The sequence below is a fragment of the Chrysemys picta genome, chromosome 7, assembly GCF_011386835.1.
Source record: "Chrysemys picta bellii isolate R12L10 chromosome 7, ASM1138683v2, whole genome shotgun sequence".
NCBI lineage: Eukaryota > Metazoa > Chordata > Testudines > Emydidae > Chrysemys > Chrysemys picta.
The window spans coordinates 124,437,587-124,454,867 of NC_088797.1; the positions used below are offsets into that span (position 1 = coordinate 124,437,587).

General features: G+C 49.4%; 1 protein-coding gene across 2 annotated transcripts; it reads left to right on the plus strand.

Annotated features, from left to right (window-relative positions):
- Positions 1–4,179: 4,179 nt before the first annotated feature.
- On the plus strand, positions 4,180–13,286 carry CALHM1 (calcium homeostasis modulator 1). 2 transcript variants are annotated; one of them, XR_010589341.1, is made up of 3 exons: positions 4,180–5,207; positions 9,318–11,218; positions 12,606–13,286. XR_010589341.1 is itself a non-coding variant. In XM_065552563.1 (2 exons), the coding sequence occupies exons 1-2, from the start codon at positions 4,659–4,661 to the stop codon at positions 9,783–9,785; spliced, it is 1,017 nt and encodes a 338-aa protein (XP_065408635.1). In that variant the 5' UTR covers positions 4,180–4,658; the 3' UTR covers positions 9,786–13,280. The 2 variants fall into 2 exon arrangements, 1 of the variants encoding a protein (XP_065408635.1); XM_065552563.1 differs by having other exon boundaries at positions 9,318–13,280.
- Positions 13,287–17,281: the final 3,995 nt, after the last annotated feature.

Sequence of the window (17,281 nt, forward strand, 5' to 3'; positions counted from 1 at the left end):
TGCCCCTGTAAGGTAGGGAGGTGCTATTATCTTCCCCTGCAGACAAGGCACAGAGATTTACCTAAGATCACACAGAAAGTCTGTTGTGGAAGAGGAAACTGAACCCAGGTCTCCCAAGTCTCAAGCTAACCTAACCACTGGACTATACTTTCGTCTCTTAAACTGCCTCAGTTTTCCCATCTGTAAAATGGGGACAGTACCACACCATTATCTCCTAGGTGGCAAGGAAGCTTAACTAATGTCTGTGCATTGCTTTGAGAACCTTGGATAACATGTCCAGGAGAAGGGCAACTATTTAACAAGAAAACCCCAGCTCATTTTGATTCATACTGCAGGAAATAAACAGGCCTGGACCAGCTGCAGCTGTCATGCTTCACTAACATCTGTCTGCAGTTCTGAACAGCTTGGAGGGATCTGTCTTATTCATTCTGCGCTGTCTGTCAAATACATGCAGAGCCTCAGCTTCCGGTTTCACTCTTCCCATAGGAAAGCCCCAGTGCTTTGAAGGTTGAGAGTGACCTGATATATTGATTTGTGCATTGGTGTAGGGGAGAGGAGGCACGTATACTGGCCAAGTTAAGGTGGGTTGGGGAAGTCCCCCACACATCTCAAAGGCCAATACAGAAAAGGCTTGGAAACCCTGTCTACAATTGTGATGGTGTGTAGGGTACGTGTCGCTGCACACCGCAGTGAAAGGCAGGCTGCGTCCACACGGCGTGGTGTGTTGTACACATGGCAGTGAAAGGCTCTGGCAAAGGCAAGGAGCTGCCAGAGCCTCTCCCTGCTGTAAATGGGAGACTTTCACTGCGGCTGGGAAAGGTTCCAGAAGTGGGAAGGCAGCAGTGTAGATATGGGAGGCACTGCACGAGCATGTAGACCCCCATATAGATATATAGCCTAGAGGTTCTGGCATGTCTATATTCTATTCACCTATGCAATGCCTCAGTGTCTACATTGCTAGTTACACCCATGCTATTGGGGTGTGCCATGTCTGTACTCTGCACACCGCTGCAAGTGAAGTGAAGACACAAGGGTGGAGGTCCTGAGATACTCGGGTGGATGGCACTGGTTAAACATTACTGGATAAAATAGCGAGAAGAGAACATGTCAGAGCACAAATTCCCTAGCCAATGCTATCCCCTGGGAATGGGTTGTTAGCAGGAGGAACTGGGGAAAAACCTCATGTGATAAAGCAAATCATTCACTTTCTTGGCAGGAGTTAGGGGACCCAAGGACAGCACAAGCTGCTGGATGAATCCCTGGATGGATGCTTTTACATATTTCTGCCTGGCTGGGTACTTATATGGCAATCCTCCCCATAGCATTGCAACCATGGGTGGTTTTGAATCATCAGAATACCCCTGAGAAGCAGGGGAATATCATGTCCTTTTTATAGATGGGAAACTGAGGCAGAGGGTAGATTAAGTAACTTGACCAAGGTCACACGGGGAATCTGTGGCAGGAACTAAAACCAGTTCTCCCAGGTTCCTGACCTGGGCCTTTGCCAATAGACCACCCTCCCTCACCCACACTGATTCTTTTCCTAGCACCCCATTCCTATATCTTCAGAAGCTGCAACGGTTCACACTCTGAGGGCAGGTTGGGATTTAATTCAAACAGTTATTTTGCTGGCTTATGAGACCCTAGAATTAATACACTGAATTCTTTAGCCTTTGTTTCCTTCATCCCCAGTATCAGGTCTTGAGCATATCCACTCTGCCTAGACATTTACAATACATTGAACTGGGTCCAGCTCCCATTTGAGCTTAATGCCCCCTTTCAGAATGGCCAGAATAAGAAAGGAAGAGAGGGATGGTGAGGTGAGGTGCTTGCAGATTGGTCAAGACAGATCCATTTACTAGCTCTTCAGTCAGGGACAGTTCAGGAGATTGAGCTGTCCCTATACTTGAGCTGGTGCCAAAGTGACAGTCTAAATGTGACACGATTTATCACTCATTGTCCAAAGAGATCAGCTGGTAAAATGTTTTTAGGTCAGTAACCGCCTGTCCTTTAATAGGGCATTAGACTAGGTCACCTCAGATCCCATCCCCCCACAACTACAAGAAACAGTATGACAGCTTGCTTCTCTCCCATCTCAACTCCCTCCCGCTTTCCTCCCTGGGGATGGGGAAAGCGTAAATAGGGCCCAGATGGACCAAACCTTGGAGTCTGTTAGACGGACTCTTCTGAAAGACTCTTCCTCCCAGTACACAGCAGGGTGGCCTCTGGGCCGTCTTCCAAATGAGGTTGGAGTGAGGGATGGATTCTATATTTCCAAGCAGCTTGCCCTTCCCCAGACAAAACCCCCATAGCCGAGATTGGCAGAGGCTGAGTAGTAGGATGCACAGAAGCTGGTGCCTGCCAGCATCTAATGCTGGGAAGGGGGCATCTTCATGCATCCTCTCCTGTGGGGTGAACCTATTTCTGAGTCGAGAGAGATCCAAGCTGTGAGTTCCAGAACCCCAGTTTGATCATCCACAGAGCTCAAAGGGGTTTGAATCCCACGCTCTGGTTCTGAGCCATGCATTCTGAGACCCGCTCCAGAGCTGAACCTGCCCAATGCAGGAAGAGGTTCAAGTTTTACCCCTCTTTGGGGGTGCTGACCAGTATGTCAGAAGCAGGGATAAGTCCATCAATGGCTATTAGCCAGGCTGGGCGGGGATGGTGTCCCTAGCTTCTGTTTGCCAGAAGCTAGGAATGAGTGACAGGGGATGGATCACTTGATGATTCCCTGTTCTGTTCATTCCCTCTGGGGCACCTGGCACTGGCCACTGTCGGAAGACAGGATACTGGGCTAGATGGACCATTGGTCTGACCCATTGGTATGAATGGTATGGCCATTCTTATGTTCTATGGGACCCTGCTTTATAAAGAGGATCTGTAAACACAGAAAAGAAGACAACATATGAAAGTGAATGGATCCCATGTTAATAGCAAAGTCCTTGAGAGCTGGGGGGCAGGGCTGTGTGCAATAATCCAATCTCAGAACTTTTGACCCGAGCAATGCAACTTCCCTGCTTAACTACACACAGGCAGCATAACGGGCCCCCTCAGAGAGAGCCTGGTTTCTACCTCACTCATAAAACCAATTTACATAGGGTGGCTTGTTAACATATTATTAACAGATTTCTTTTCCCCAAGGCTCTCGGGAGCCAGCACGAGACAAGTTCATGCCAGGTGTTACTCCACTAAAGGAATGGAGGAATGGGCCCCGTGTGGCTTGCGGCTAGAGCACAGGACAGACAGGACACCTGGGCTCTGTCGGTGACTCATTTCAAAAAAACCATTTAACCTCTATCATAATAATACTTTGCATCTTCCCCTCCAGCATCTCAAAAGTGCTTAATAAACCGTGAATGAAAATGACAGGGCTCATGCTAAAAAATGAGTCTCCACAATACCAGTGTGAGGCTGGTAAGGATGGTCCCCATTTTGTACGTGGGGAAATGGAGGTACAGAGAGATGAAGTGTCTTATGGGAGGTCACACTGCAAATCTGGGGCTGCAGGGGACCTCCAGGAACAGAACCCAGCACTCCTGACTCTGACCACTGGGTTTTAACCAACATCTCGCTCTAGTCTGTAACTCAGAGTCTCCATCCCTAAAAGCCAGGGAGACTACTACTTACTTACTGTACAAACTCTCATCCACCCATGGCTGCAGTGGCCTTTGTGGATTAGTGTTTGTAAAGTGCTTAGTGATCCTTAGGTGCACGGCCCTGTAAGAGTCCAAAATATGACAAGTGTCCCATTGTAAGTCTGGCTGAAAGCGAGAGTGCTCTTCTGTGGAGCAGAGGGGAGAATAGGACAACAGCTCTATACTGTACCGATGTATCACACTCTAGAGCATGGGCAACTTTACCCCGCCTCACTGTAGAATTGCCTTTACCTTCCAACCCCACTCAGAACACAACAGAGTGCGGCAGCATCACTAGTTCCCAAAGAAGTGAAAGGGGGGGAAGGGAAGCTGATAAATCTAGGAACCACTCCAATTGTTTTGCTAGCCTCAATACAATTCCCCTGGCAGAAAGAGAGAGATGTTCCAGACATCCTGATTTTTGCATTAGTGCGCTCTCATCCTTGTGGGAGACAATCCTACGGAAGTGGATCATGTGTTTTCACCTGCTTACCAATTATCTGTGGGAGGAGCATTCAGCTAGCCTGTAGCATTTGCAAACAAGTTCACAGAGTCCAGCCAACTCCCTTTCCTGCTGAGAACCTAGATTGCTGTCTGGACTATAGAAATATAACAACAGCTCCCCCAACAAATAAAAGGTCTCAATGACCAAAGAACTGGAGAAATGAGGGCACTGAGAAGAACAGAGAAGGCAGATTTACCAAGCCACAAACTAGCCGAGATTCATGGACAATACTCTCTTAGAAGCGGGGAAAATAAACGAGGGATTGTTGCAAACAACGTTTCTTTAATAAGCTAAAGAAAGGGGTGAGTTTGTTTGCTTTAAATATTGTGAAGGGGGAAGTGGGGCATTTTTCCAGGTAATAGAATAATTCAACATGAAGGAAGAAGGAGATCATTGCAAATGAGCCATGGGTCTTGGAGGAAGGGAGTAAAGACTCCCAAGGAGAAAGAATAAAGCAAAGAGGAACAAGACCTTGGTCTTGGTTCAGGAAAGGAGGGAGGTAAAGGCTGTCCGTGAAGATGGATAAGTTCCGAATGATCTTCCAGTTCCTCCAGTCCAATCAGGAATCTTTCATGAATGGCATCTGTGGGATCATGGCCCTGGCCAGCGCCCAGATGTACTCCGCCTTTGATTTCAACTGCCCCTGCTTGCCGAGTTACAACCTGGTGTATGGCATGGGCATCCTGTTTGTGCCCCCCTTGGTCTTGTTCCTCCTGGGCTTTGTGATGAACAACAATGTGTCCGTGCTGGCAGAGGAGTGGAAGAGGCCCACGGGCATGAGGCAAAAGGACCCGGCTGTCCTGCGCTACATGTTCTGCTCCATGGCCCAGCGGGCCATGATCGCACCCGCTGTCTGGATCTCCGTGACACTACTGGATGGGAAATGCTTCATGTGTGCGTTCAGCACCTCAGTGCCAGTGGAGAAGCTGGGGAACGGGAGCTACACGGGCCTGTCGGAGAAGGAGATGAGGAGGATACTGGCCCGCATCCCCTGCAAAGAGATCTACAGCGGGCAGGAGCTTGTGGCCAGGGAGGTGGCAGTGAGATACCTGCGCTGCATCTCACAGGTAAGGGGGGCTTGTGCTATATGGGCTTGGTCCTATCTGGATGGGAGACTTTCAAGAAGAAACCCACGGTTGCTGCAGGAAGTAGTGTTGGTACCTAAAACAGGGAGTGCTCTTTCTTTGGGGTCCACAGTGTGTGTCTGAGCATGGTTCTAGGGGGTGCTGGCTTTTGGATGGCATGTAAATCTGATGCCTTGGCTCACCATGACCATTAACTATCCCAGGTCAGGTTTTTTGGAAGACTAGGGTTGTCAGCCTCAGTGTCTCCTCCTAGCCTAATTCCAATGTGGGTAGTTAGATTGTGCCTTCCTATATCCCCCCCTGACGTTTCAGTTGGATTCAGCTTTCACAGTCACTTCCTGTCCTAAATTCTTGGGGAGTGTTGCTGTGCACCATTAAATGGATAGCCATGTTCCACTCCAGAAGTGGCTGCATTTCGGCAGGCAAATGATCCATACAAATCCAGGGCTAAATTCAGCCCATGGCATACTTGGGGCAATTCTCCCTAAAGTCAATAAGAGTTATATCTGCCTACACGAGAGCTGAATTTGGCCAACTGCCTATTCTGACCAAAGGACCCTACCTCTGCAAGATATTCTTTTATCAGAGGAGTCTGGGACCACATGGCATGGTGGTTAGAGAGCAGAAATGCAGGACATTGGCCTTCAAGGAGAACAAGAGTTGCTTAGTGAACTGTGAACCAGGGAAAGGAAGATTTTTTTCGAAGGGTAGCAATTTCTGGTGGAGAAATTTCTCCCACACAAGCTGGCCTGGGGAGTGAGGACCCAAGTGCTGGGTTCTGATCTCAGGTCCCCCCCCATATGGAAGCATTCGAGATAGCCACTGGGCTGCTGGAATCATGATAATTTGGTCACACTTTATATAGCGGTTCCATTTATAAAGGGTTCATAAATGATTAATAGCTGTTTTAATAAATGGCTAATCAGATTGCTAGAGTCAAACAAGTCACAGGTTGCTTATTAGCATGGCTTATCTGACCATTTATAACGATCTATATTCCTTTATGTCGCTAATCTGCATATAAACAGCTATCAATTGTTTCAATTCTTTATAAATGGAACCTTGATATTAAGTGACTGATCATTCCTAGCACAGCTATTGCACCTTCCACCTGAGGCTCTCTTTACCTGCTGTGGGGCTGAGACTCGGATGGGCAAGTACCATTATCCCCATTTTAAATACAGAAATTGAGGCACATAGAGGGGAAGTGACTTGGCCAACACTACAAGGCAGAATCAGTGGCAGAGACAAGAACAGAACCCGGCCTCCAGACTGATTGGCAAACACTCTCCACCAGCTGGTGCGTGATTGTAAAAGAGACAGTACCTGAATATAGAACCGATGCACGAGCCCTCCTTGGGAAGGCTGCGTTAGGCAAGTCCAGTTTGCCCTTCCTGGCGCTGACAACTGGGGTCCAGCAGGTTGGCAGGGCACAAGAAAGCCTGGTCCTAATGCAGGCCAGAGGCCAGACCCCTCTATTGCCATCCCTGGAATTTATGAATTAGACTGAAGAGAGCCTAGCTGCTCCTGCTCATTGAGGCTGGATATTACTGCGGCTAACAGCTTAGCAAAAAGAGACAGTTGTCTGAATAAGGGCAGCATCTGCAGTTACACAGGTTGGATAACCAATTATAAGGTTAAGGATCCTCACGCTTCAGGACACGCCATTAAATGGCACCGTATGAGCAGGTGGATGAAGGACTCATATGGCGATTATCAGAGACAGGGCATTGGACTAGAAGCACCGTTTGGGCTGGTACAATTGACGGTAATTGTCATGCAATGCAGCTGGAGACGTAAAGGCACGTGCATGTCTGTGTGGAAATAACTAATCTAAACCCAGGTACAGGGACAACGCACAAATGGTCTCCTCATTTGCAATGTAAACATCCCCCAATGCCAAGTGACCCAGTGCTAAGCCAGCCGCAGCAACAAAGCACTTCGCTGCTGCTGCTCTCAGCTTATTTGTTCCTCGTGGTTTAGAAAGGATGCAAATACCCTTGAGCTTTTCATCGGGAAGTGTAAAATCCACCCCGCAGTCTAAGCAAGATGATTTGCCTTGTTACTGGGGTTTAAGTTCTGGCTGTGCCACTTGATTTTATGGCTTAACTCTTTAGAGCAGCGATTCGCAGACTTTAGCAACCCGAGGATCCCCATTTGGATTTTAAAATTTCCACGGACTCCCAAGCCCCCTGCTCAGCTCCAGGCCCCGCCCCCACTCCACCCCTTTCCCCAAGGCCCCACCCTTGCCCCTCCTCTTCCCCGCTTCTTTCCGCCCCTTCCCCCAAACGCACCCCATCTCCTGACCTCCCCCTCCCTCCCAGCACCTCCTACACGCTGCTGAACAGCTGTTCCGCGGCATGCTGGAGGCGCTGGGAGGGAGGGGGAGGAGTTGGTCAGCAGAGCTGGCAGCCCTCCTGGAGTAGGGTCCGCAGAACCAAGTTTGAGAAACCCTGCCTTAGAGCCTTTATTATTCCTCTGCTAGGAGACCAGCCCCTGGCAGATGATCCATTTTCAGGTAATGCTGTAATAAATTCATGTCAACCTCCAACTTAACAGTTGTTACTATATTGCTATGCCACACGCTGGGGGTAGAAGTCCTGCTATCAAAAGAACAGGCTCCTACCACTAGTGCAGAAGGAGAATCTCCATTAGCTGCTAGCAGTATAGAGCCTATGACACACACATCTTTCTGATTTCACTAGTAGCAGGCAGTGGTACACACGCTTCCATACTGCTGTCATATAATGTATCTATCTGCTCTGCTATGGTTCGGTTCTTGTCTATAGTGTCAGTATAAATGCTGAGTGGTAGTACATTTCATAAAAGGGTATTTCCTGGTACTTAAAGGACTCCATTAGAAGGTGGGCATGGTGTCAATCTATCCTTGCATTCAGACTGGTTTGCATTCAGACTGGGCTTAATCTTTAAAGACTATGGCCTTTTAATCCCATCTCTCTGGTACAGGTCCTCCATCACCACAGCATCCAAGCGTGGATTGACTGAGCCAAACAGCAGCATCCTGCATGAGGCACCATCCACATTATCAGGAGGCAAACTGAGGCACAGAGAGATTAAATATCTTGCACAAGGGGACTCTGTGGCAGAGCCATGAATTGACCCCTGCCCAAGGAACAGAGCAACCAAGCCTGGTCTAGCATCTAAATGACAAGACCATCCCTCCGCCAACACATTTATTGATCTGTAGAGTCTGGAAAATACCAGTATTCGAACACAAGAGAAAAAAAGATCATAGGACTTGAACTATGTGAGACTTTTGCTTAGAAATGCATTGTTGTACCCTATAGAGCTTTGGAGTTAGAGCGGGCGAGGGGCCTGAAGTTACCTACAAAGGTTTTCTCCATCCCAGGCCTAAGAACTGCAGCATTTAACCCTTCATAGCATGAGAAGGAAGTGAGAGCTCCCTGTCCTCCCTCAGTCCCAGCAAGGCCCCTCAGCAGCGTAGCCATTTCATACCTGTGCTGCTAGCCGATACATTTTCATTGACATCTCTGGCAGAGGCTCTAGGGCAGAAACGGATCCGCAGCACAGCAGGGAGGGGCAGCTCTCATTCCAACTCACCTGTTACCTTTCCCTTCCTATCACAGGCACCCTAAACAGAGGCAGACAGACACACACACTCAATCCTAAGGGGTACCCTTTTCCCCTCCAGATACTTCCAGTCCCGGAACGTTACCGATTTAGTTATTGAAGATAACTGGGGGAAAGGGTAGAGCCATTATCTAGAGAGAGTTGGCAGAGCTCAGGATCTGCTAAACCTTTCAAACAATATTTCCCCCCATCATTAAGACCATGCTGGCCATATCAGCCCCTCGCTTACCTTAAACACTGTCCCACTCACGGTCCGGTTTTCCCTGTGGGCAAATAAAGCAATTCCTGTTGGTTACGGACTTTGCGGTATGTTTAAAACAAACCAGAGTCTTCATTAGAGAGAGGCCTGAACTGGTGGCATCTGAACAACCCTGCGAGGTCAAGGACTTGGGATCAAGGACATGGTTTTGTTTGAGCCCAGCCCCACCCTTGGTCTTTCTTGTTGTGACTAGTTTGGTTTCCCACCTTTTACCCCTGCAGGCTCTGGGCTGGTCCTTTGTGTTGCTGATGACCATGCTGGCTTTCCTTGTCAGGGCCCTCCGGCCCTGCTTCACTCAAGCTGCCTTCCTGAAGAGCAAGTATTGGTCCCACTACATCGACATTGAGCGCAAGCTGTTCGACGAGACCTGCACAGAGCACGCCAAGACCTTCGCCAAGGTCTGCATCCAGCAGTTCTTTGAGGCCATGAACCAGGACATGGGCCTGGGGCACACCCACTCCCCTGAGGCGGCTCCCTCGGAAGTGGGGGAAGAGAAAGAGAAGCTACTGGGCATCACAGACCAGGGGACTATGAACAAGCTCCTGAAAAGCTGGCACAAATGCAAGCCGCCTCTGTGCCTCCATCAGGAGGTGTTACAGAACGGGAACGGCTGGGTGGAGGAAAATCAGCATCGCAGTCACATCAGTCTGCCCAAGAGGGAGATTATCACCTACTATAGTAAAGTGTGAGGATGGGCTACAGGAACAGAGATCAGGTGTGGCCTTAGAGATGGCCACCTAGGGCTCCCTTTCCAAGGGGTACCCCAGTAACATTGGGACCATTAGGGTCACTCCAGAGAGGCCAGTTCAGAGCACCTCTTCCCCACCTACCTGTCCATACTCCACGGAGCTGAGCAGAAACAAAAAGACCATTTGGAGGAGCAGAAGCTGCATGGGGTGGGCTGTTGAGCTGAGTAGGGAGAAGGGAAAATGAGCACCAGATGCCACCTTCAAACAGGCTGGCATGACAATCAGGTTTGCAGGAAGGACCCATGGCAGTGCAATTTCGCCTCTGGCATGCCTTGTATACTCCAGCCTGCAGTTCATAGGGGGGTTGCCTCTGAGCTGAGCAATACGGAATGCCTGGCCCCAGCATTTAGTTCTGCAGCCAGTAATTTCAATTTAGAGTCTAAATCCACCGTGACAATGATTTCTTCCGACAAAGGGCAACTACTGAGCACTTGTCTATACGGGGAGTTTAAACTGGGCTAAATGGAGTTAATGTGGTTTGAAAACGCTTGCATGCGCACAATGCAATTCATTGTAGTGCACCGACTACACATTTATCACAGGACTCTGTAGTCCTCTTTCAAAGCGAACTAACTTTGCAGCGAAGCCAGTTAGTCCAGTCTATTGTTCAAGTACACGCAATGCCGCCGTGCACTACTTTGGCAGTCCTCCAACTGCTATCCCACGCTGCTTTGCTAGCAACCATTACTGACTTGTCAGCTTACCTGCATAGCCCCCCCAGCTCGGGGGTTGAGTTGACCGGACAGCTCCTCCTGTGTACGAGCTGGTGCACAACCAGATTTTGTCCATTTGCTCCTGGATTCCAGTTTATCACGATCGCTGCAGTAACACTCCAGAAACCCAACAGCACACCTCCAGCAGCCACTCGGAGTCGTGTCAAGAGCCTGGATCTCATCACCCTCTGGGGAGGCGAGACATGTCGTGGTCAGCCACCAGGATAAAGATCTTCTAGTGAACATTGCTAGGCAGATGTCTGTGAGGGGCCATGACTGGGACGCCAAACAGTGCCAAAGAAAAAGCAAACAGCTCAAGAACACCTACATTAAAATGAGGAACAACAGGGACAAAATATCCAATGAGGGACACGTAACCTGTCCAGTTTTTGAAGAGCTGGATAAGATTTTACATAACCACATGACCCTGGCCACTTTCTTCCCCATCTTCCCTCCCTCCCCCGGAGCATGACCAGCGAGACTCATAGGAGGAGGAGCCCGGGGAAGAGATCTCCCTGAAAATCCAGGATCTCTTCAGGACTCAGGACCCTGATACCGCCCAGGTAGAAGGCGAGCCTGATTCCCGCCCTGCAGCAACCAACCCCAATTCCTAGGCAGCAACCCAGACTAGAACTGATCCTACGCAGGGAATCTCAGCATGTAAGTCTTTTTAGAATAGTTATGTTCTAATTTATTATTATTATGCTACATTGTGTGGCTAGCTTCTGTTCCAGGTGCCCCATGGCCACAGCCACTGTAGGCAGATGTGAGCTAGAAGCCTCTCTGAGGCCAAGGTCCCTGCCTCCCTCCTTTCCCTCCATCTGCCTAGGTTGTCCATTCCCCCCACTCCCATATACCTTTCCAAAATGGCAGCTACTCCAGCAGGGCAGTCGGCCTCCATCTCATGCTAAAGCCCTGACTGGAGTAGCCAGACCAACGCCACGGCAGGCATGTGCCCTCGTACCCATTTTCCTTTTCCCTTACCTCAGCCTGGCAAACACCCTCCCCCGCCAACCCTGTGGCGCACCTCAAAATGGCAGCCGCCAGCATGGCACAGCCTCTCTCCCACCCCAGATTGGAAGAAGGAGAACAGTCTTTTGTGAGAAATGCAGAAGTCTAGTGAGCCAGTGGCTACAAAAAAGGAAGCTTGGTTAGTGTTCTCACGTTACATGAGGTCGACACAAACACTGTGTGCCCATAAAGCTAAAAAGGGCCCAGCTCCCCCGTAAACACCCTGTGACACGCATTCTTACCGACCGGTAACGGCGAATGTTCAGGCAACCACTGCAGAGTGCTGTCACTTTTGACAGCTCTGCAGGGGGGAGAAAGCAAATGATAAGGCTGAGAAATGGCTCCATTTTTGTTGGGAGATTATGAGAAACAGCAACCTGATCATTCCTTCCCCCGGCGCCTGTATAGCTCACAACTCCCTTCTACTCCTGCAACACTTCGGGGGTGGGGGTGGGGGGGGGGATCATCTTGGTGAATAACTTCACAGCATCTCTCGCTGGTCTGCTCTTGGTAGTTTTGAATAAGGCCATTCTCTGCCTCCTCGTCACCTGACTCAGGGTAACATTATATAAGCACCTCCAAGGCAACAGCAAAACTGTCTTGAGCAGGAAACACAATTCCCACCCCCACCCCCCGACTAGAAACATAATTCCCCAACCCCCCTCCCTCTCCGCCTCCATGCATAGGTGCTGGAACTAGGGATACTGGGGGTGCAGGAGCACCCCCTGGTTTGAAGTGGTTTTCATTATATTCAGGGTTTACAGTTTGGTTCAATAGCTTTCAGCACCCTCTCTATACAAATTGTTCCAGCACCTATAACTCCACGGCACTACAGCAAAGCCGAACGGCATACACCGCCCAGACCAAAATCCCAAAGCACACACCGCTTACCATCCCCGAGGTTCCCCAAGCGTGGGAAGGATCTCAGAGAGGTGAAGCCAGAAATGCATGCAAGAAAATGCTGTCGCAGCCTCTTAGAACATGAACAATAACTGCTGGTCTTTTATTTATTTTTAATGCTCCCCAACAACTGCAGCACCTGCACTGGCCAGCCCCTCCAGAACAGGGCCCTTCTCAACAGCCGAGTGGCTGGCAAAGCTGAGGGGGAGAAAACGGAAACCTGCGATGAAACGTTTGCAGACCTCAGCGTCCCCAGAAAACTGAAACCCACAGGGAGGTGGAGGTTGTATCTAAAGACTGAAGGGGAATCCGACAAGGAGCTTTCTGAGGGAGACTGGTGCAGTAGCGAAGGATGGCGGGACAGTTGCCAGGGAAAGCCTTGCCATGGCCAGTATGAGAAAAAAGACAGGGAAATGCCAAGATTCCCTGTTGCAGCAGCACACGTCACTATCAGGGCAGCAGGCTCTACCAACAAACCCTCAGCCACGTTCTGCAGCCCCCGAATAACACAGGGTACCTGGAACAACAACTCCTCCCCGCTGTATCTCTGCAGCACTGCTCCCTGAGCCATTTCCCTCCCAGACCTGAGCTCAGGGCACTTGGAACCCCTGCTCTTTTGAGCCCTCTATCGCCCCTAGTAACGTTGAGCCCAAGTCCCATGAACCAGAAGAGGCAGAGCCAAGACGTATACTGGCTCCGTGTATCGTGCCCTGCCCTGCCCTATTGTACTTTGCTGTTTTGTTTCACTGCTGGTTTAATGAAAGGCTTCTTTATAGTTAGATTGTTTTGTACTATATAGTTTCAGAATTAAAAGCCGTTGTTTCATTTTCAAGTGAAGGTTCGTTTCTGTTTCTTTTATAAAAGCCTTTAAAATTTCATTCATAAGGAGCCAACATCTGCAACAGAAAATAATTAAGCTTGCACTAATTCATCGGGTTTTACAACCACACCAGGCATCGCCGCGACATTGCACTTCCACGGCCCATAAACAACGCTGAACTGCACAAACAACGGGTCTGAGACTCAAAATCAGAGCAATCCCTGCCAAGATTGCCCCACCTGTTTGCATGTTGCATTGTACGCCTGGCCGGCTGCTCAGACCGCTGAGTGAGTCTCTGTCCATCGGCTTCCCGCCCATCGCTAAGGCTGGCTCCCTTCCTCACAAATATTGGGGCAAAATACAACATGCAGCTGCATAATCTTTGGGATTTTGGGGGGGGGCGGGGGGGAGCCTGGATGCTGCTTCCAGCAGAGTCCACAAACAGCACCACCTTCCTTTGAAACAGCCAAACCTCCATTCTGCAGCTGCAGAGGCAGTCCCTTCCTCCTGTCCAAGCAGCCTGTGAATGGCTTCGTTAAACGGGGAAGCAGAGGCTAAGCTGGGTCTCCCATGATAAACAGACCGATCCGCCTCCACACCATGAATATCCAGTGTGATCCTGGGGGCAAACAGTCCTTCCTCAATTAAGGCAACGAGAGCTCAGTTTTGAAAGATTCCTTCCAGGCCTGTAAACCCACCACGATGGTAGCCCATGCTTGGAGCACCAGGGAGAAATACCCCGCTTCTGTTTATGAGTTCTGAGCCCTGCTGGGGGCCGGGGGGGGGGGGGAACAAATAATAGCCATAAGTCCCATCAGTTGTCCCAATACAGCTCGGGAACCCCGTGCATGCAAAGCCACAAAAACCTCCTGAGCACTAACAAGCTATATAACCTGGTGCAACCGTACCTGGCATCACATACCTGCACGACAATAGCCCCAACAGTCAAGCTCCAAATTGGTTGGCTACGGACTGGGGGGATTCTGAACGGACAACGGTGACCTGCTTGTCCACAGGTCTTGGGCGCCGCCTGTTGGTACGCTGCCGCTGTGGGGCTAACTCAGCGCATAGCTCCAAAAAGGCCACCTCCCCCCCCTCTTGCAATTCTCTCGCCACAGCTGGTCATCCCAGGTCTGCAGAACAATTCGTTCCCTCCAGTCGACGCTGGTTTCCCAGGCCCGGAAGTGGCACCGCTGCTGTGAAGCTGCTCCAGGAACCAGTCCTCTAGCACGGCGGTTCTCCACCTTTTTTCATTGCAGACGCATAAAAAATCTCAAGTGGAAGTGTGGACCCCTTTGGGAATCTTAGACAGTCTGTGGAGTCCCAGGAGTCCACAGACCGCAGGTTGAAAACCACTGCTCTATCAGTTACTTGGTGTCTTCCTCTTCTGGGTCCTGGTTCCACTGAAGGAGCTGCTGCACCATCACATGCATGGTGGTGAAGCAGGCAAAGTCCAGTGCCAATTCCTCAGCGCTGACATACAGCCCAAGGGGCATGTGTGTATTTGAGACTGCCAGCATAGCGGCATGAAGCATGGCGGGGTCCCCGCTGACCAGGGGCAGCTCCAGGCACCAGTGCTCCAAGCGCGTGCAGGGGCTGGCAAGCCGCAGGGGGGCGGTGCGGCCTGATGGTTGGTGGATTTGGTGGCATGCCTGTGGGAGGTCCGCCAGTCCCGCAGCTTCGGCGGCGGGTACACCAAAGGCGTGGGACTGGTGGACCTCCCGCAGGCATGCTGCCGAAGGCTGCCTGACTGCCGTGCTTGGGGCGGCAAAATACATAGAGCCACCCCTGCTGCTGACAGACAGCAGCATGGCCAGCCTACGCAGAAAGGAAGTATGGAAGGAGACAGATGAATCATGAGATTTTTAAAATATGTGAACTAGTCTGGCTTCACAATGCATCCCACAGTGCACAGCAAGTCAAATCCCAGAATGCCCACTGCTCGGCAGCGAAGCCTAGGAGCGTGGCAAACCTTCTGAGAATGCTGCAAACGGAGGATGTGACAAATGGCCACCATGTGTACACAACAATGCAAGCTGTCATCCTGTGTACACATGGTTACTGCGGCTTGCGTACTGTGAATTACCCGACATGCAACAAAAAGCTGCGGATTAACACCCCCGTGTAGACAAGCCCTTAGGCTATGTCTGCACTACAGACCCTACCACGGATGAAATTTATGTTCGGTCAGGGGAGTGAGCGACAAAAATTTTACCAACAGAAGTGCCAGTGTAGACATAGCCCCAGGGGTGCTGGAATTTGTATAGTGAGGGAGCTGAGAGCCATTGAACCAAACTGTAAACCCTGAATATCATGGAAACCACGTCAAGCCAGGGGGTGCTGCACCCCTAGTTCCAGCACCTATGCATAGCCTTAGTTTCCAAGAAGCAAGTGCACGAAACTGCTGGAGAACCAGTTCCATAGACACTAGAGGGCACCATATGCCAGTGGAAACCCTTGTTTGGGTAGCCAGAAATAGCAAGCAGGGAGTAGTTTTTGTCCCTTGCTAAGGCTCATGCTACAGGACGCGGGCAAGACTTCCTTCCATTTTATCATATGCTATTTCAGGGCTAAGAAGAGCGAGAATCAGCTGAAGGATTTTGTGGGGCAGGCTGAAAGAATCTCTCATGCACTAGGTGCTATTGTAAACAACCTGATGGAGATACAAGCTGCTCTGGAAAAGCACCTCTCTTGTTTTGAATTACAAGCCAGGGGAAAGTATCTAGTCTTCCCTACTAATCTCTTTAGTTACTATTCAGACTGACTTCATGGGCCACAGGAGGCTTTAAAATAACCCTGACCAAAGCACCTCTAGATAGTGCAGTGCACTCACTAATGTGCACCACTGCCCTCTACTGACGGGAACAAAAAGATTGCTCAATTGTGTGTCATAAGCCCTATATTGCTAAGAGCTTGTGGAGATTCTCCTTTAAGTCTAGTGATCTGGATCTGTTTTTTCAGCAGGAAAACCTCTGCTGTAGCTGTGAAGCTCCGAGTGGCCATGGCATGGAACATAGTGACAGCCAGGAAACCCTTGTTGGCCATTCATTATTATTTTATTTTTTTTACGATCTAATTTACCTTGAGATTTCACCTAGATTCCTCTCGGTCTTAAAAACTTCACACAAACTGGGTGTTCATTCTAGAAGGAGCCACTGTCAAGTCAATCATTTAGGCTCAAATTTCAGGCTGTGTTTTTGTTTTTGTTTTTTTTAAAAAGAGAGATTTACAAACTCCGCTGTGAATAAGAGTTGGGGGTTATTTTTGTTTAACGTCATGAAGACAGATACATGTAAGTAAACCCCTACAGAGCTGGAACTGCACACACAAGGAGCAGAGTAAAATGTAGACAGCAAACCCTATGACAAATAGGCAGCTTTAAAAACTGTAGCCCCGAGGTGCTACGGGCTTTGTGTTGTGCCTTTATACAACATTAAGAATAGGAGGAAGCCACATGACACAGCTGGATTCCAAATAACCATGTCTACTAACTAGATACAAACATACAAGGCCTAGAGACATATATGCAATGCTGCTCTGGCAGAGTGTCAGTGGGTTCTGCAATAGAAGCCAACTACATGGTTCCCAAATTATTTAAAGGGATACAACCCAATTCCTATGCACTGCAATCTGGCTACCCAATTCCCAAACAAATTGATTGAAATTAGGCATCCAAAACCTCTAAATGGCTTTGAAAAGCTCAGCCTTGATTGCCAAAATTCACACTCTGATAATTGTGGTTTTCTTAGTAAGGTATGAAAGGAAAGTATTCGGGGAATATTTTTACCTCAGTCATGTCCCTTAAACCACATATCAAATTATCAATAGTTTGTTTCTCTTTCTCCCTCTCTCCCGCACTTGCTCTTTTTAAACAACCCAGTTTTGGCCCAGCAGGAGCCAAGGTGATTGCAGTTAATGTAAAGCTTAATTACGGGTTTGTTGTCCCTCCCTGCCCCCTGAAGTCAGTACCAGTGAAATTCTAAGCTCAAGCC